Source organism: Sorex araneus, chromosome 1 (genome assembly GCF_027595985.1).
Source record: "Sorex araneus isolate mSorAra2 chromosome 1, mSorAra2.pri, whole genome shotgun sequence".
Classification (NCBI taxonomy): Eukaryota; Metazoa; Chordata; class Mammalia; order Eulipotyphla; family Soricidae; genus Sorex; species Sorex araneus.
The window spans coordinates 22,509,100-22,529,746 of NC_073302.1; the positions used below are offsets into that span (position 1 = coordinate 22,509,100).

The 20,647-nt window shown below is 37.5% G+C and overlaps 1 protein-coding gene across 2 annotated transcripts in view; it reads right to left on the reverse strand.

Annotated features, from left to right (window-relative positions):
- Positions 1-20,647, reverse strand: part of KIAA1958 (KIAA1958 ortholog) — a 189,704-nt gene that overhangs the window by 33,564 nt on the left and 135,493 nt on the right. The window contains exon 3 of one of the 2 annotated variants that reach the window (XM_055136545.1): positions 11,471-11,554. The exons of the other annotated variant lie outside the window; for it this stretch is intronic. Coding sequence (XP_054992520.1) covers positions 11,471-11,554 — 84 coding nt within the window. The remainder of the gene's footprint in view (positions 1-11,470; positions 11,555-20,647) is intronic. 2 annotated transcript variants of the gene reach the window in all.

Here is a 20,647-nt window from a genome sequence, read left to right on the forward strand (position 1 = left end):
AAGTTTAACTGAACAGATAAATGAGTCACGGATAGTGATTCTGTGGCACCCAAACGCTTCCATCCAGTCTCTCTCTCACCAGGTTTCAGGCTTATGGGGTTATACAATTACATCTGTAGATTGCAACAAAACTGGTACAAATTATTACTCACCAAGAAGCTAATCTTGTAGATTTAGGTCTAACTTTAGCAGTGGAAAAAACGAAACAACAAGGGTACTGTGAAAACATACTCTATAAACTAGAAGCCTAATAATAGATATGTATTATTTTAATAAAAAGTTTCCCTAGGCATAAAGACCTCAGGAGAGACATACAAAATATATAGAAGCCCCAAGGGGGGGAGGGCGGAAATAAATCCAAGAGCAAGATTCAAAGAAGCATGCTCGTTGTAAGTTAATAGAAATGGTTCATTACTAGGATATATCATGCCATAATCTTTGGTGTACAAAATATAAAAGGAATTGTAGGTACAAATATTTCGCCTGAAAACCCCGGTTACAGGAATCAAACACTTTAGTGTCACTATTCAGGCCACTGGACGAAGTAGGAACTTGTTTAGAACATACATAATTGAATTTCCTTTTATTGCTTTACCAACTCCAGGAAGGGGCAAATGCTTAAAAGCATATTCTAGAGAAAAGACTTAAAAGCAAGATAACTCCCCCCCCCACCCCATCCCCAACACACACATTAACTAAAGAAGTGGCAGGGGCCCTGGTGAATTACCTTATTCTTAGAATTAAATTAGCAATTTTAGTAGCAATGTCTCCAAATACAGCATACAAATTCTGTTAAGTCTTAACGTTACGCAAAAACCCTCTATATCATTCAGAAAATTATCTCTTTATTAAAGAAATGCTATAATTGAGCAGATAAAATAAAACCCACCACAAAAGGAGAAATTTGGGCATACTAATGGAAAAGGGCTGTTCAGTAAGTAGTCCCCTTAAACAAAAACATTTTATGAGTTTTTTTCCCCTGCCATTTAAAAAGTGTAAAAAAAATATAATGATGGGGCTGGAGTGATGGCACAGCGGGTAGGGCGTCTGCCTTGCTCACGGCCGACCCGGGTTCGATTCCCAGCATCCCATATGGTCCCCTGAGCAACGCCAGGAGTAATTCCTGAGTGCATGAGCCAGGAGAGGAGTAACTCCTGTGCATTGCCGGGTATGACCCAAAAACCAAAAACAAAAACAAAAAAAAAAAAGAAAAATATAATGGTGTTTCCCCTAGGTTGAAATTTTAACAACTTGTAATAGAATTAATCCACTTTTTGCAATTGAGGTAAGATGAGAAGAATACCAGGATCTAAAAGGAAACAGGTGGACATGGAAAAATCCTGATGCTTGCAAGGCAACCAAGTATATTCAAATACATCTATGCAAATGCTGAATATAAATGTTGCTAACTGGAAACACTGTGATTTCAATGGTTCCTTTTAAGTAAAAAATAATTGTCTCAGTAAATGCCAATTCACACAATAAGCCATGAAAACCAAACAAATAGGTTTGCCTCTCAAAGGCCTCTTGATCAGGCTGTGTGTGTGTGTTGAGGGGGGGAGGGAAACCCAAGATCTGGGGGAAACATACTGCTCAAGTATCAGATGATAACAAGGTTTAAGGTGGAGGAAGAGTATTGAAAAAACCTCCAGAATTCTTGCTTTCTCTTCCTTTCCAGTTGGGAACTGTGTGGAAGAAAAGGTGACCGTGTGTGGAATTATGCAAATGAAACCGAATCACAAGGTTGGCACCACTAGGACAACTACAATATTTCCTTCTTGCAGAGGTCACTAAATGCTGGCTCAAAATATTCAACAACTAAGTACATACTTTCACAGGTCACACATACAAATGTTGACTGGCACAGCTTCTTAGCACAGTTTTTCAGTTTAACTACAATAAGTGGATAGCAGCAATGGTTAACAGTTTCACATAAACACCACAAACACACATACGGAAGAGCACCTACAACAACATGCAAAATCTCAACGACGACACCACTGATTATTACACAATGCATAGAGATTGCAATGGTTTTTGGCAAGGTGTGTGTGGGGTTTTTTTTGTAACAAATACTTTATAAAACAAAAATTATTTTGTTATAAATGCTATTTAAAAAGTTGGAATATAATGGATTATAGATATAAAAGTTCAGATAAAGTTAATCTGAGTGGATTAATACTAAAATGGACCTCGTCTACTACTTCATCTAGTATAAATAATCAATTATAAATAAATTTCTAGAGGAAGTGTTCTAAGGTAATTAATTTATAAAATGTAAGAATTATAGAAAGCAAACAGGCATAAAAACCATTTAAATACAGTATACACATTACTGTTACGATTCTCTATTGCTGATGTCTTCCTATTTCTACTGACCACTTACAAATAAATTAGGCCAAAGCATTTCAAAATTCTTTGTAGTGAACATATGATGATTAACAAAAATGCTAATTCCAGTGTAATACAAAGATGGGGTATAGTGAAAAATTCAACATTCCATTTAAAAGTCAAATTATTTTATTGAGACTTTTTGGGCTATACCCGATGATTTTCAAGGGTTTCTCCTGGCTCTGTTTTCAGGGATCTCTCCTTGGGGGACCAGATGGGAAAACAGGGATTGAACACAATTGGCTACACGCAAGGCAAGTGCCCTACCTGCTGTACTATCTCTCAGGCCCCTTATCGAAACATTTAAAAACAACATGATGAAGTAAATATAATTCATAAAATAAGAATGTATAAAATTTAAAAATATGCTTGAACTTTTTTGAAATCAGCAGGAAAATACAGAACTTACAAATATTTTATATTTCTACATCTTCCTGCAGGTTTTACATCTCCCTATAGGATGTCTCTTCCATTAGTTCCCAATTTTTTTTCCCTTCTCTCTAAAATAGTCACTTTCAAAACATGCTACATATGATGGCAGCAATTTGATCATTTCGAATGTATATCCCAAACCTTCAATATTATTTTTAAACCCTGAAAACTCAAAAAGGATACTGCACAATGCTTTAAAAAGCAATCACATAGATACTATGTAAATAGATACCCCGCGAATACTATACTAGATTAAAAGGAACTTTTTAGTTCGTAATATATAGCTGAAATTCATGTTCGGAAAATTGTAGTTATGTGTTTGCTTCCTCTCCATGAATAAAAAGAAAGTACAAAATTAAGAGATACTTGTCAGAATAAGGCTGATGACACTGAGAGGGTAACTGGAGGAAGGATGTCTGGGGGTACTAGTTCTGACTCAACAGGGTATACACCTTGGTGTGAATCTAGTTTCTCTGGGGATGTTTCCCTTCCTGTGAAAATATAATTTAATTTCTATCCAACACAATGGGAGATGATAAAATGGAGTAGGTAAATTAAAAAAAAAACATTTAAAAAGAATAAAAAGGGGGGAAAAATTGAATGGAATAGTTCCCATTTTATTTCCCAGCCCAGCACCTCGAAATGATGTGCACTAGAGATCACAGCGTATCATCTGATAAGTCTTAAAGCTAGACTGTCGGGCTTGGGAAAGATGAGAATTTTGGGGCAATGTGTGTGTGAAGACATGGTCCCTCTGACACTCCCATCTCCTCGCTTCTCCAGCTCCCTTCACTGCCCCAGAGAGATCAAAGCTACCTTGGGTTCTTTCCAGGTTCAGCCTCTACAATTATAATTCAACAAAGATGATTTTCTCATTAATACTGACCCAGTTATCAAGAATTCAGTTGTGGTTTTCATAAACACTTGATTTTGACATACTAAAATGCCATCTTAAAAAAAAAAGTAATGGAGGGGCTGGGAAGATAGTATGGGGGGGAGGGCGCATGTCTTGCATACAGCTGACCCAGGTTTGATGCCCAGCATCCCATAAAGTCTCCTGAACACCACCAAGAGTAAGTAATTCCTGAGTGCAGAGCCAAAAACAACCGCTGAGCATTGCCGAGTGTGGCTCTCCAAAAAAATCAGTATAAAAATAATGGAATTTTCTGGGTCTGGAGAGATAGTACAGCGCATGCTGCTGACCTGGCATTCCATACGGTCCCCTGGGCATAGCCAGGTGTAATTCCTGAGTGCAGAGCCAGGATGAACCCCTGAGCTTTGCTGGTTATAGTCCAAAAACAAAAAAAGGGAAAAAACCCAACAAACAAGAAAGGAATTTTCAATACCAAAACTGATCTTTCTCTCTCAGCTTTGGTTGACCCAAATGTCAACTTAGAATAAACTTGGTGATGAGAAATTTTTATTATTCTTTCCTTGCTAGAGAAGAGAGGTAAGTATGCCAATATCTTCTTTTCTTTTTTTCATATCCTTAGAAATAAGATCAAACAAGACAAAACGCCCATAGATAAAAATGAAACACGGGGTGAGGAAGATAGCACAAAGGACTGAAACTAGAGATCTGCTTGCTCAAGCCCCAGGTTTGGTCCCTGGCACCACATGATCCCCCAAGCTTTGCTGGGAGTTACCCTGAAAAAAATCACTGGGAATGGAAAAAAATTAACAAAAAAATAGAAACATAAAAAATAATTTTACCTCTAAGGTATTCCCAACCTCATCCTAAATAATCTATAAAAAGTATTAACTTAAAGAGCAATAACCTGACAAGAAGTTCACCAATCACCAACAGATTATATATGCAATATATTTCTTCATCATGCTATCTCTAAGAGTGAGGATCTCTTAAAAATCATACTAGCTAGTCTAAAAAAAAAAAACGCACTCAGATCATCTCAGCCAGCTCCAACAGAGGCGGAGAAGAAATGTATAATACCATGCATGAAGGGAAACACTAAAACCAATGAGAATGCCTTAGCTAAACGTGGGTCTCTCCACATAATACTCTGGTAGATAGGCAGAGATACATACAGCTTGTGTAAAGAACTCTATTTAAGAAGAATATAAAACTGATTCACCAAGAATTTATTAATTTTAGTACCTATATTTTTCTTTAATGAACATTATGAAAATAACTTACTGTAATAAATTATCATAGGCTCCCCTTGAATTTTCTCAAAGAAATACTGATTTCTTTTACATATGGTAGAAAGGTTTTATTTGTTGATGCTAAGTATAGAGTTTTATTTTATCTAGAGAAGTCAAAACATATCTTTGCTATAAATGAAGAGAAGCTGTCTAAGGAAAGATGATTAAAATCGGAAGTGCTTTTCTCCAAAATATTAAACTGGAGACAGTCAAACCAGAAACTAATTAGAATGGCTTCACAATTTCTCTATAATTCTGAGAATCACAGGCAGAGGGTGTTTTATCTAACCAAAAGCTTTCTGTTATACACAGTCATGATTCATTTAAAAGAGAAGCTGCCACTCTGGGAGAGAACGGAATGCTAAAAGGAGATATAAAGTGTCTACAACAGAGGCAGGCTGGGGAACGAAGGGAAACTGGGACACTGGTGGAGGGAAATGGACACTGGTGAAGGGACTGGTGTTGGAGCATTGTCTATCTGAAACTTACAAAAAACTTTGTAACTCAATTAAACTTAAAAAAATGTAAAGAGTTAAGAACAAAAATTTCATTAAATATTATTATCTGCTGTCACCAAATGTGGAGGCAAGAGCAAAGTCGTTGGCAGACCAGCAACCTACATGCAATACCTGGCAGAAAGCCTTTTCGGGTCTGTTTGCTCCATCCCTGCTCATGTTTGAGGGTCTACAGAAGCACAGCAAATAACTTTATGGATAGCAGATACAGCAGGAATGGGCAATGTGAAATGGCATCTGGAATTTGTTTCAGATCCTGATGTTCTTCCGTATTTCATTGTCAGGTGGCCAATATACGGTCTTTACTAGGTTTTCTTATTCATAAGAGAAACATGATATTGTCACAGAACTATTCTGAGAAGCGAAACAACTTAGAAAAGCACTTAATACAGTGACACACTGTAAATACCCAACAAATGCTAGTCAATCTATACATTCTTGTGGATGTACCTATGAGAACACAAGAGATGGCTTTGCTTTATTTGACCTTACGGAGGCTCTGGACTACCACTTAGAAGGGCTGCAACCACTTGTTTTCAGTACAAAATTGTCCTAATTAAAGTGGTAAAATGAAGAATACTGATTAACTTCTCTCACTTCAACAATATATGTGTCACTATTCCTTTCTTGAGTTTAGGTTTGCTTTATACTTAAGCTGGATTTTAAAGTTCAATGAACATGGAATTTGGGGTCGGGGTGGGCAAAACATCCTTCACCACAGAGCATGTAAAGAGAGTCCACAAGATACTCAAAGCACCATGATGTATTCGATAACAAACCAACAGGGCGGGAGTGATAGTAAAACGGGCAAGGCGCTTGCCTTATACATGGCTGACATGGTTTGATCCCTGGCATCTTATATGTTCCCCCAAAGCTCACCAGGAATGATCCCTGAGTGCAGAGCCAGGAGTAAGCCCTGAGCACCGCTGGGTGTTGCCCCAAAACCAAAACCCAAAAAACCAAGGGAGAAAAAAAACCCCAAAAACCTCAATAACTAAATAATTAACAAACTATGAGGATAAAATTCAGAAAACCAATTAACAGAGTTTGCATAGTCTTTTGCTAAGTTTTCAAAGTGAAACTTATCACAGAATCTCTTATAAATTTTTTTAGAACAGTGACTAATTCATACAAATTTGTAACCCTCCCAGTGACTGGAAATCATTTGTGCAAATATTTGTTAATATGACTGCAAATTTTAATGCCAGTGGAATTATTTCATTTCATGGCATTTGGAAGCTAAGTTATATGACTTAGACAAGTTAAATGTATTAAACATTTCAGAAAACAACACTACCTGAAAACTTAAAGACACTTCAAGCTATGCTAGAATAATTTCAGACTATTGTTTTAGTGGATCATGAATTCATCTAACATAGGGAAAAAACAAATTAACATAGGAAAATACTCATAAAATAAAAAAAATTTCAAATAGTTGATGTGTATTTCTGACTTCTATTCATACCAGAGCTAACCACACAAATGGACTCTGAAGAATAAATGCAACTGAATAAACATCCCAAAATTACCTTTAACCTTTCAAGTATTATTCAATATTGCTATCACCTAAGGTTTTCCGTAGCACTCACATATATGAATACAGATGTTGCAATTATGCAGCTATGTTAGCCAAATACTGACAGATGGGACTAATATTTTAACTGGAGATGTGCAAATCTTCCAAAGTCTTCTGAGGATCACTGGCTATTTTCTTACAAGACAGTACATTGGTCTTAAAGTACAAACTTTGCAAATAGGGTTTGACTGCTTTTGTCTGAACCATGGAACTGTCTGGAAAAGCCGTAAGTTCAATCGCAGTGGAACATGTGCTTAACTGAATTTTTGCTTAAAGTACAGATATGATTTTGGGGTCTACTACTGCCATAGTATAACTGTATTAAAAATTACAGTGAGAGTATTAGCGAGATAGTTCAAAGGTTAGAGCACAAGCTTTGCATGCAGGAGGCCTGGGACTGATCCCTGCCCCTGCAGGGCTGCTGATCACTACAGGGAATGACCACTGAGCACTGAGCTGGGAGTATCCCCCGAGCACCACCACAGAAATCAGAGTAATAAATAATAAAAATGGCATGTGGCAGTAGGATGCCTCCAGTACTGTTGATACAAAACTACAAAATTTAGAGGTAGTCACAGATAAGTTTTCCTAATTTAATTAACTCAGAGACACTGTATTTTGGCTATACTTCTACCAACCTTTCTTCAGACAAGTTTTCTAAATCTAAATGTCACAAAATTCCTATCTGGTTTGAGTTTTCAAAGCAAAATATAAATAAATAAATAAATAAATAATTCACATTCTCAATTGTGTTTTTCTAAATGAAAATGCAACAGGATTATACAGGAGATTTTTTTTTTTCATTTTAGTAACTTAAAAAAGACCAACAGGATCTTTAAATGTCCAGTTCTGTTTTCCCAAGTGCATCCTGATGGCACTTTTTCCCGATGACAACTTCACTGTCAAACATACCAATAATTTAGAAATATGTTGGTGTAAAAATAAAATACATAGTTATATTGTAAGTCTTTTACAGAAATATTTAACACAAGAAAATCTGTGTAAAAATAATCTTATTATTAAAAACAAGGTTTTTTTTTTTTTTTACAGTTGGCTGTCCTGCTCAGCTATAGACCAGTTATAGAAAAGGAAAACAGGTATTGTTTTGCAAAGGGCTCAGAAAGGAAGTCTGTGGTTCAAAATGAACTGGCGACTGGGGCAAGGGAACACGGTGAGCCATCATGAAAGATCCCTCAGCACTCCTTTCAATCAGGTAATACTGAGAAATGGGCAGACTCTCGCCCACATCTGGCTCTGATCACTGGAAAACAATGAACTGCAACTAAGAAAGGTAGCAGAAAAACTGAGACGATAGTACCATTCCCTTAGTTGTAGTCTAACTGATTTGTCTTGATCTCAATATAAAAAAGAGATAACTGACCTTCTTTTCAGAGTTCTTGAAATGATTAAAAAATGACATATATAGAAATATGTGAGGATTCAATTGAAGAAACAATTCGACAATGCTAACAATTTTCTGAGTACATTTTGTTTTATGTTTACCGGCAGTCCACTGCACCATAGGTCCCCACCTTCCCGCCACAGCTGAAAGAAAGCTCACGTCTCAGTGGGAGGGGACTTCGTGCTTATGACTCAGGCTGACAGAGCTGCCATGCCATAAGAAAGAGCTGCTAATGTGATGATTTAGCAAAGCTAACCAATACGAAATCTGCTCTGGTTGCACAATAAATTAATACGCTAAATACATCCTACTGTCCTACCTAAAGTGAATTATGAGGGTACCTAAGAGAACAAATACTTCCCAAAGCTCAGATTCAACAAAGCAATAAAGATTTAGATTTTTGGGGCTGGAGTGATAGCACAGCGGGTAGGGCGTTTGCCTTACACGCGGCCGACCCGGGTTCAAATCCCAGCATCCCATATGGTCCCCTGAGCACCGCCAGGGGTAATTCCTGAGTGCATGAGCCAGGAATGACCCCTGTGCATTGCCGGGTGTGACCCAAAAAGCAAAAAAAAAAAAAAAAAAAAAAAAAAAAAAAAAAAAAAGATTTAGATTTTTTTAAAAAACAATGTGTTAATATTATAGGAACCTACCTCAGCTTTATTGTGCCCCTAATGTATAATTTGGTTTGTTTTTGAAGTATCTTAACTAATAATTCATGCAGGCACAAAACTTGAAAATAAAGATGTTGGGAAAAACGACCACAAAGAGGTGTTTAACCAAAATCATTATTACAGTAACTGTAGGATATTACAGGTAAATGCAACTAACATTTACTGTAGAAGAAACTTTGCATATTTCTGAGAATGCTTTGAATTAATCTAAATCCAGTAACAAAACACTATTACCTCAATACTCCTTGGATTTCAACTATTGGGACAAGTAATCCCCTAGGGATAGAGATTGAGGCTTAATGCTTATAAATACATACTTCAGGAGCTTTGAACTCTGAACGAAGATAAATTACTTGTTTCATTGTCTTGACTAATGGGTTTAGATTTTTAAGTAAAAATTTTCCATCATGTATCTTTTCTTTATGCTTGGCAGACAACTGAATGTTTGGAAATACTTTTAAAACATTAGTAGTTTTAATTTTCTTGTAAATCTGATTATAAAACTTCATTTATACTGATTTCCTAGGAAACAAAAATATTCTATCCGGATTCAAGCACGGCAGTAAAAATGAGCTATGTAACTGTCCTTTTCTTGGCCACAACAGTGAAGTTTTCATGTTATTTAAAAATGACTAATTACCCAAAAAGAATGGCACCGTGATTCCCTCCTTCCCTCTTCCCCTGCCCAAGTTAAAGTTGTTACTTAAACATCTAGATCTTCATACACTGCAATGCTTAAACATCTAGATCTTCAAACATTGCAAAGGTGAGGCACAGGAGGTAAAATTCGAACTGAGCTTTTAAAAAAGTAAGTAAATAATTTGAAGTCATGTTTACATCAGCAATTTCTTATTCTGTATCTAACTGAATACAATTTTGTATAAGCAGTCAAGTTAGTGTTATGTTCTTCTGGTAAGCAGAGTTTAATAATGAAAAAAAAATAAAGTCATCTATTAAGTCGACTGAGAATGAAAGGTAGGGTGGGAAGGAAAAGCAGGAGTTGAAGACACAGCATCTAGGATGACTCCCTGTTTCCTGTTGACAGTTTTTTTTTCCCCCCCCCAGAAACGGAATATTCACTCTCTATTTCGCATTGCCTGAGAACCACTATGTTTTTGTAAAGTCTGTAACAGCAATTACGTTTAATCACCCACATGTATGCTTGTGTTAAGCCTATAAATACTATGTTAGTAATACTAAACTATCTCCATTGGCTTATTTGTAAAAAGAAAAATATATTATGTATTTATATTTTTATAAAGTTAACACTGAGGGCAGAGGAGACGGGAAGAAGCAGTATATAAGCAGTTTCTCTGGACGCAGCCACCAAACGGGGGCCTTGCTCAGGCTACTAGTCAAGCGGTATCCGAGGAAGAGTCGTAAGAGGCAGAAACGATAAAGTTGCCGCTGTTGGAGTGGCCGGCCACGGACTGGGCGGCCTGCTGGCTCAGGTTGTTACAGATAAGCACCAGTTGGTTGCTCTGGGCCTCGGACAAGGTGCTGCAGCTCTGATAGACACTGAAGTTGGTTTTCCGGCCGGGGATGTTGCCCTTCTCGCACATGGTCTTCACCATCTTGGCCAGCTTGTTCTTGCCCAGGGCCTGGCAGTTGTACCAATGCAGAGCCGCCAGGTTCACGACTGGCTTGATGGACAAATAGAAAGGGGCATCCTCGTAGCGCATGGCAGGGGGTCGCCGCTGGGCATACTCCTTGTAGTCCTGGACGGGGCAGGTCTGTGGGGCGTGCTGGGTGGCGTACACACGGGAGTCCGTGCCCCCACGCTTGGTTTTGGCATTCAGGTCACCGGTGTCTTGACCCATCCACTCCAGGTACTCCAGCCCCGTTTCTGTCACCCGCAGGCGGATATCGCCCCACTTCAAGGTAGATCCGTGGAAGCCTGTGCAGTGGCCGAACGCTTTGGTGTTGTTGAGCCAGACCAGGTTGAGCAGACCCTCCGGGTTATAGCGGCTGAGCAGGCCCCGCTTCCGCAGAATGAGTTCATCGGCGAAGGTGAGCTTCATGGACTTGTGCGGCTTGTTGCCTTTCCCTTTGCAACGGAGCTCGATCTGCTTCTGTTTCAGGGCCTCTTGGGAGCGCTTAAATTCCTTATCCCTGGTGATGCTGTAGCCATACCTGTGCTCTTTGAGGTACCGCTCGAGTCCACACTGGTAATTGGCCAAGCTGTTGGGTTCGTACTCAGACCCATCCTTCTGCCTGGCATCCACAAAGAAAGAGGCAAGGTAGGCATCCAATTCCTTGCAGGGGATGACATAAATCTCTCTTGTTTCCGAAGGATACTTGGAGATGAGGAACTCTCGGAAATTGCGGAGCGCAGTCTGTGTGCTCCGGATGGTTTTCTCATTCTGCTCCCTGCTGAGCTCAGCTGCTCTTTCATCCTGGTCTGCAACAAATTGGGGAGGGGAGGGATAGAGAGGGTGTTGATGAGTTCAGACAATGCACTTTCTACTCTGAAATAAAGTTTCCTTTTATAATGAAAAGGGAAAGGAGAAACAGGCTTCACAGAGGTCACTAATGTTATTGATATATACCTGTTCCATCCACAGGTACCTTCAGTCTCACAAATAATGCACTAGACCAGAGCAGACCCCAAAGCCCAACGCAATCAAAACCAGCTACTCCTGTCAGTGCCACATAGTTTAGTGCGTGAAGGTTTGTGGAAAGAGTGAGATTAGAGGCAGCTTCCTTTTAAGGAACACATGTGAGACAGAAACATGCTATTTCCTCTCTTGCTGTGTGCAAGGGCTCCGTGGCGGCTGATACATTCATTTAAAATCACTTCATTTGTGAAACCAGAGGTTGTACTGGCCTCGTTTTATTGAATGAAACTAAAAAATGGGAATCTTTCATTACAGAGACCTATATTCAAAGTTTCTAAACGAATCTTTTACAGCAGCTAATTCAAAACACAATAGCAATTCAGGCAGACAGAGTTTATACATATTCTGTATGAAACTGCGGGAAAGTTTTTGGTATGAACACGGGCCATCCATGATTAAGTAATGATGCTTTCAAAGTAGTATTCTCTCACTTCACTGTGCTTCAAGTAACTTGGTTTGTTGCCTCAAAATCAGATTCCTAGGTCGGTAGCCTGGAATCTGCATTTAAATCTGTATTTGCATGCTCAGAATGAGGCATCAGAAAACAAAATTTGTGAAACAAAGTTCCTATGCTTATGTTTTATAAAAGAAACTCTGTTCCACTCTCTTTTTGGGGGGAGGAGGGACACCCACAGATACTACTCAGGGCTAAGTTCATGAATACCATTTAGCTTCTCAGTAATATTTCATTTCAATTTGGGGCCTTTATGTTAACATTAAAAATATTTTGTCAAAAACCACCATTATTGTATCAGACATGGTATGAAGAGAAGAGAAACCTTAAATGCAGAATACACAACAGTAAACTAGGTTATCTTGTTGACTGTTGAGAGAGAAACACTGAGGCTAATTTAAAACAATAGTAAAAGGTGGGTTCTAATTCTAAGGTGAAAGGTAGAGGTATTTTATACATTTCAATGATTTTATTTAGGAAAAGTTTAGATAAATATGCCAGGTTCTGAGCAGAAATCTTTGTAAATAACCACATACAATAAAAAATAAAATTTTGAATGAACTGAATTTTATATCCACAAAATACATTTTGTATTCATATACATATAAATGGCCGTTTGAAAATGATAACTCAAAGGAACAACTGCCCAAATCTTCAATTTAGACAATGAAATGAATGAGCTAGTCAGATGTCATTAAAAGCATATTTTTGAGATCTTATTATTATTACTATTTTGATTTGGGTTTTGGATCTTGCCCAGCAATGCTCAGGGCTTTCTCTGCTCTGAGCTCAGGAATCACTCCTAACAGGGCCTCGGGGACAGGGTGCTGGGGACTGAACCTGTCCAGATGCATGCAAGCCACTTTACCCACTGTACTTCCTTCTCCCGCCTGAGATTTTTTTTCTAAATTCACATATGCATAGGTACATTTTATGCTTCATAAACTTGCAGCTATGATATGCAGTTGAAATTATTTGTGTACCAATAATAATAACAATATATGCTATTGCATCAAAAAGATGGAAACCTCAGGGAGCATTACTAACATTTTAGAGCATTACTAACGTTACTAACATGGTTCCTGAACTGTTGCTGTGTGAAGCCTAAAGGGCCAACATACCTGTCTATTTTGGCTACCTGTTCAAATATTTATCCTTCAAACTTTAAACAAAGACTTTTCTAAGAAATAAATATTCACAGATGAGGGAAACTTTTCTAGTTTTTCAATTGTGAAAAAAAACCTTGTCTATTCTAAAATGCACTGGAGATGGTTCTTCATTATTTTGATAACCCAGATCATCTATGGAACCCATAATCTAAGGTGTAAAAGTCTTGATTCAAGCAACATCTGTAAACTGCTGGCTAACTCCCTAATGTTTCTTGTTCTCTGTTTTGTTTTCTTTTTTTTCCCTGACTTTTAAAAAATCTAAGTTTATTAATTTTTTTAATTGAATCACAGCAAGATACATAGTTACAAAGCTGTTCATGATTGGGTTTCAGTCATAAAATGTTCCAACACCCATCCCTTCACCAGTGTACATTTTACACCACCAATGTCCCCAGTTTCCTTCTTTCCCCCTTCTCCTTTGACCCCACCCCATCTCCATTCCTCAAAGGCAGACACTCTCTCCTTTTGGGCATTATGTTTTGCAATACAGATACCGAAAAGTATCTTATTCTTCTCTGTTTCATACGTATTCTTTTTTTTTTTTTCTTTTTGGGTCATGCACAAGGTTACTCCTGGCTTTGAACTCAGGAATCACTTATGACGGTGCTCGGGGGACCATATAGGATGCTGGGAACCGAACCCTGGTCAGCCGCATGCAAGGCAAACGCCCTACCCGCTGTGCTATTGCTCCAGCCCCTTCATACATGTTCTTACATAAGTAAAATTTTCCATTGTAAATGGATTTGGGTCCCAAATGAGGTGTTCTGAAATTGGGGACTTGCAGTGGAGTTATAGGTTAATGAAGTTGATTCTTTCAACTAGAACTAGAATATTATGCAGTACTACCAACAGTTTAAGATAAAGTAGAAACAAAATTTTACCTTTATTTTTTTCAGGTTCAGCTTTGTTTTTTTGTTCCATGAAGTACTTAATAACTCTTATCAATTCGGATGAGATGTTGATTCTATAGCAATCAATCTTCAAACTCATTTTATAAAATACTGTATCATTTTCTTTCTTCTTTGGTAGGGGACCCAAACTCGGTGGTGCTCAGGGACTACTTTCAGCTCAGTGCTTAAGAGGACAGCGTGGTGCCATGGAATAAACCTGGGGACCCCTTCATGCAAACCATTCCCCTCCATCTTACTCCACCCCCTGAGATCCAATGGGATGATCGATCCCCCTTTATCCCCATCTATTTTCTCCCATGCCCCTCTACCCGATTCTATTTTCTTTTTATCACATACATTTCTATTTTCTTTTTATAAAAATAAAACGCTCAAAACTTAGGATAAAAACCCTTGGGTGTCAAGTTATAAATAAGTGACTGATATAGAGTTTTTATAAGTACTACAAAAAGGGTAATATGAGAAACGTTTAAGTCTGTTGGGATTTTCTTGGTTTGTTTTGGGGGCAACATCTGGTGATGCTCCCGAGACCATACAGGGTTCAAATCAAACCTAGGTGGGAACCCTGTGCAAGGCAAACACCCTAACTGCTTTACTATCACTCCAGCTCAAGGTCCGTTGGACTTAATGCTTAAAGCTGGTGTAGAAGACCAAAGGAGGGACTGGAACACTCATCTCAGAGTCCTCTTGGTGAGGGAGTCCATTCTCCCACTTAGGGACCTTCTCCATCTACTTTTTAGCACCATGCTAATACACTCACACTTGAAATGCGTATTTGAACTGCTTCAGCAACCTCAGACCAGACTTGTAAGCCTTCTACTTGGTCTCAAGATCCAGAGCCTGCTACATGACTTGGGGTCCCAGGGAGTGCTTGCAGCCATGTCTCCAGACTGTGAACTAAGCTTTTGCTCCATGCTGCTCCAGAAAGGAAAATGATTCAATTTCCAACTTAAATCTCCCTTGACTTAATTACTAAAATACAGAAATCCAAAACCGCGCGGCTGCTACTGCGGCTGCTCGATTTTATATCTCTTCATTCTCATCAGTGAAGAACTAATTATCAAATGTTTCCCTGTCAACAGGGCTGTATTCTTGGGGGATAAATTCCAACAAGAATAGTGAGTTCTGTGTTGAAACAATAGTGAGTTTTGTGTTGAAATATGGAATGTAATCAAGGTAAAGAGAAAAGGAAGTGAAATTTATCAGTCATGTGGGGGGGGAGGTTGGGGGGGTGTGGGAGGTGTACTGATTTTTTTTTTTGGTGGTGGAATATGGGCACTGGTGAAAGGATGGGTGTTTGAGCATTGTATAATTGGGACATAAGCCTGAGAACTTTGTAACTTTGCACATGGTGATTCAATTAAAAAAAAAAAAGCCTTCTACTTGGTCTCAATCTTGGTTGAAGAGGCATTTCATCTATGTAAGCAAAACACTCAAGAGAAATGTCACCTTATCATATCCTCTCCCATAGTCTAACAGCTATGTGTCACCAGGGAGGCTGGAGGAGCAAAGAAACCTTATGCATAAATCAAATATTTAAAATCAAATATTTAATAGCAAGTTCTTCATCAATTATAAAATGAAATGACAGCAGGCAAGACTGATAGTGAAATACAAAATAGTTACAACTGTTCTGCATTTATCTCTAGATTTAGAAAACTGACTTTTTACTGGGTATAACATAAAGAACATAGTAAACTAATTGTTTAAATGCTTGTAATTTTTCACAAATTGGAGTGCCCAGATTAAGAGAAAGAGACATCACTGGTCCCCCGAAGACCTTCCTCTTGTCCCCTTCCTCCTGCTGCCTTTCACAAAGAGTAACAGCAATCCTGACTTGAAACATTACAGGTTTGCTTGGCTTATTACTTTAACTTATAGCAATGAAATCTTAGAGGACTGAACTCCTGTGATTAGCTTCTTATGCTCAAAATTAAGCTTGTCAATTTCACTTATAGTATTTGATAGTTGTGAATAATTTGTTCTTCTATATATTATTCTACTGGGCTAACATACTGAAATTAATTTTTCCATTATGTTGGCATATGGATGGTTTCTCATCTTGGGTTACTTCCAACAAAAACAAATGAATGCGGGGGTTCTTTGAGGGATACATGTTGATGTACTCTTGGATGCTTATTTAGAAATGAAATCGCTGGGATAATAGGAAATTCTAAGTTCAGCTTTAAGAGACACTAAAAACCAGTTTTCCAAAATGTTTGTACCAGTTTACTCTCCCAAACATGAGGGAATGAGAGGCCAGGTTGCTTCTTACCATAGACAATGCTAAGTAACATTATTTTAGCCATTCTGATGAGTATGTACTAGTGCATTCTGTTTTTAATTTCTCTGATGATCAATGAAGTTGAACACCCTTTCAAATGTTTGTTAGCCATTTGGATATCCCCATAAGCTTATGTAAGTCATTTGTATATCTCAAGGTCTGTCCTGACTGTCCTGACTGTGAGTGTGAGATTTTTTTTTTAAACTATGTAAGTCTTTGTCAGAAATACATACACATATAATATACAAATATTAATACACGTGTTTGTAATAAAACACAAATATATTCTCTTAGGCAATGAATTGCTTTTTTACTTTCTTAAGGATGGCTTTTAATGATCTAGAGTTCTTACTCCTCAAACATGGTTTACATTTTTTAATTCTCTTTAAAAAATCTTGTTTATCTCAAGGTCATAGAAAATTTATTTCCTCCAAGAGCTTTACAGTTTTACTTTTCAACAGTTCAATCTGCGACCCACTAGAACATGATTTCTATGTTCTGAGGCAGAAATTAAAGTTAATTTTTTCAACGTGAAGCACAATACACTTGGTTTTCATTAATGAAATGTGAATCTGCAATATGACATGTGGTAAGCATCTAAAGCTCCAATAGTGGAGTGGACTCGCATCACCCTCCCAGTCCCTCTATCACCCTATTTCCCTCTGCTTGGCAACCAGTGCTACCAAAACTCTAGATACACTTCTTGGTATTTTCTAGGTATACACACTCGATGTTCTTTTCTTTTCAAAGATGGGAGGAATATACTATACGTCCCATTAGACACTCTTAGTTTTACTATTAATAATGTAATAGAGATAAGTCCATATCATCACATCTACATTTGATTTACTATAAGAGCTATTGTTTTATATGAATATATCATAATAAACTTATCCAATTCCCTAATGAATACTGCATTGTTTATAACCTTTTTAAAAATTATAAACAATGCTGCAATGAGTATCTTTGTATAGACAACGTTTCCCACACACGAGTAAAAGTACGTAGTGGATTTCCAAATGTGAAAGTTCTAAACTACATACTGTTCTGGGCATATATTTTACCTATTTATTTCCATGATTAGGTACAAATGCTGATTTAATTATATCTTCTTAAAGAATATAACTCAGCAACAAGGCATTTGTCTTGTATATATGAGACCCTGAGTTCTATTTCTGGCACTGTTAAACACCCCCAGAAATGATAATTACTCACTATACCCCTCCAAATAATTATCCAACCTTTAAATTTTTATTAATTCATAAAATATATATTATGGTTTTATTTGGAATTTATATTGATAAGTGAAACTTAACACTTCTATCTTGTTAACTGTATTTTCTACCTGTGATTTGTTTCTCTCCGTCCATTTTCTGTATATTGATTTATAGAAGTTCTAGATATACTAGGAACTTTTATATTTACATATAACACAAAATGTTTATATTTTAAAATTATTTAGTCTTATATTTAGCTTGTTATTAGGTTTCTATATATACATACATTTTAGTGTGATTTTTGTAATTATTACTTTTTTTACATTTATGGATCAAATTTATCTGTTAAATTTTTTAAATATTTTGTGGTTCACTTAAGAAATGTTTCCCCCAATATAAAATCATAAGACAAGTCTCATATTTTAACATTTTCAACTTTTTAAACTATTCATTGCATTTTATCTTAAAAAGTAAGAAAGGCACCAACTTAATATTCTTCTAGAGAAACATCTAGTCATTAAGTAATAGTGGTGACTGTATCTCATTATTAATATTAGTGGAAAGTTTTGGAGTGTCTTGCTATAAAAATAATGACTATTTAAAAAGCAAAATTTTAAAAATGACAGCTTTGGGGATTAAATGATAGATATGCTTTCTTTGGCTCTACTGAAAGATCTCCTAATATTATGGAATTATTTCATGCTTGCTATGAATTCTATTTGCTTATGGTACATTTTTGTAAAGTGATGATGAATTCTGCATACTAATATTTTATATTTATTTCTGCATTAGTACCAATAAGTAAATTTTGATGCTAATTTTCCTTTTCTATATTATTTTTGCTAGGCTTGGCTATTGTTGTCTTCATAAAAAAAATTTGAAAGCAGTAGTTAGACTTGAAATTCTGGTATTTCATTTGCAGAATGATCTGGGCATAAAGCTTGGAGAGTGTGCGTGTGAGTTGATCTGTGTAAGAGAGGAGCTTAGAGCTCTGAAAACTCTACATCTTCCAGATTTATCTTTTGGACTCAGTTTTAACTAATTTTCTTTAGCGTTACAGTTATTTTCTATTGCCATTTATTATTTGATGGATTGTCGTTCCTTCTGCTTTAATTCTTTTATTTTTTCCCTACCCCCTCACACAGTAATTTTTTTTTTTCTTTTTGGGTCACACCTGGTGATGCACAGGGGTTACTCCTGGCTTTGCACTCAGGAATTACTCCTGGCAGTGCTTGGGGGACAATATGGGATGCTGAGAATTGAGCCCAGATTGGCCTTGTGCAAAGAAAATGCCCTACCCGCTATACTATCGCTCCAGCCCTGGTAAATTTTCTTAACTCTCTAATTTACACTGATAAAATAATGCGTATAAGCTATTTCAGAGTATTGCTTAATCTGCACCTTAGGTTTTTGTTCTCTAATGCTATTATTGTGTATATTATTACTTCATTTATATTATTTTAGGGGGCCGCCCCGGCAGCACTGGGGATACTAATGCTACTCTTGGGGATACTCAGAAGGTCATGCAGTACCAGGTACCAAATACTGCATGCTAGACTTTAATATCTGAACTAGCTCCCTTGGTTAATTTATTATTATCTAGAGACTATAATTAATTGATCCTAGTATGAAAACTTTTGAACCCAATATTTTATTATTTATTTTATTTTATTTTATTTTATTTTATTTTATTTTTTTGCTTTTTGGGTCACACCCGGTGACGCACAGGGGTTACTCCTGGCTCTCTCTGCACTCAGGAATTACCCCTGGCGGTGCTCAAGGGACCATATGGGGTGCTGGGAATTGAACCTGGGTCGACCTCATGCAAGGCAAACGCCCTACCCGCTGTGCTATTACTCCAGCCCCTGAACTCAATATTTTAAAAGGTTTTTTGGCATGTGTGTGAGGTAAGAACAGGTTTTATTTGGAAACTTTGAGGAAGGGGAGAAAAAGAGAGAGTAACATGCTCAAGGGAGCGCTTCTCCAGAGTGGAGAGTCCAGTACACATTCCAGCATTCAAGACTGGAAGTACATGTCTCAAGAGGGGGGATGCGGCGATGTGCTCGGGCACATGTGTGCCAGGTTTTTTTTTTTAGTATTAAAAATGCCTAGGAGGTCTTTTGTTTCCTGGCTTTGCTTTAGATTTATAACTGGGGGGCGGGGGGGAATGATGTACTGCAGTGGTAGAGATATATGCCATTCATTTGTGAGGCCCTTGGCATAATCCCTGGCACCACTACAATAACAATCTAATTTTATTTCAGCGTTCTAAAATGGTATTCCTTCTGTGTCCTCTGTCGGGAGGTTGCTGAGGTTGGTTTGCTTTTTCAGTACATCTTCACACCGGAGGACAGCACCCCCGAGGAGCAGAGTCCTGGCTTTATACAATGCCTGGTCACTACGGCTCTTCTCCGCAGCACAATTTGATCATTCGGTTAACGCATGGTATTTCCTAACACTGTTGCATTTTGCTGTAGCGTCTACAACTTATGTTCCTTTCTATTCACCTAACATTGTCGGAAAATCATCAACTCTTCTATTCCAGTGTTTTGATTAGAATGTTTGGTTTGTTAGCAGCCTGACTCTCTAAAGCTGCATTAGTAGACTGCTCCATCAGCTCTGGGATTTTCAAAAGGTGCCACAACAAAGTGGTTTTTCAGAAAGGCTTAAATTATTTGATAGCAAGAACATTTGTACAGTTGGGGAGTTGGTTTCGGATCCAGAATGAGCCAATACTGAATTTATCTCATACTGTTTACTGTTTCATGTAATCTTGGTTCTTGTGATACTAAAACACAAGAGGCTCTCTGCTCTCACTGCTGCGTCAGTTCTTTCTCTTGGCTT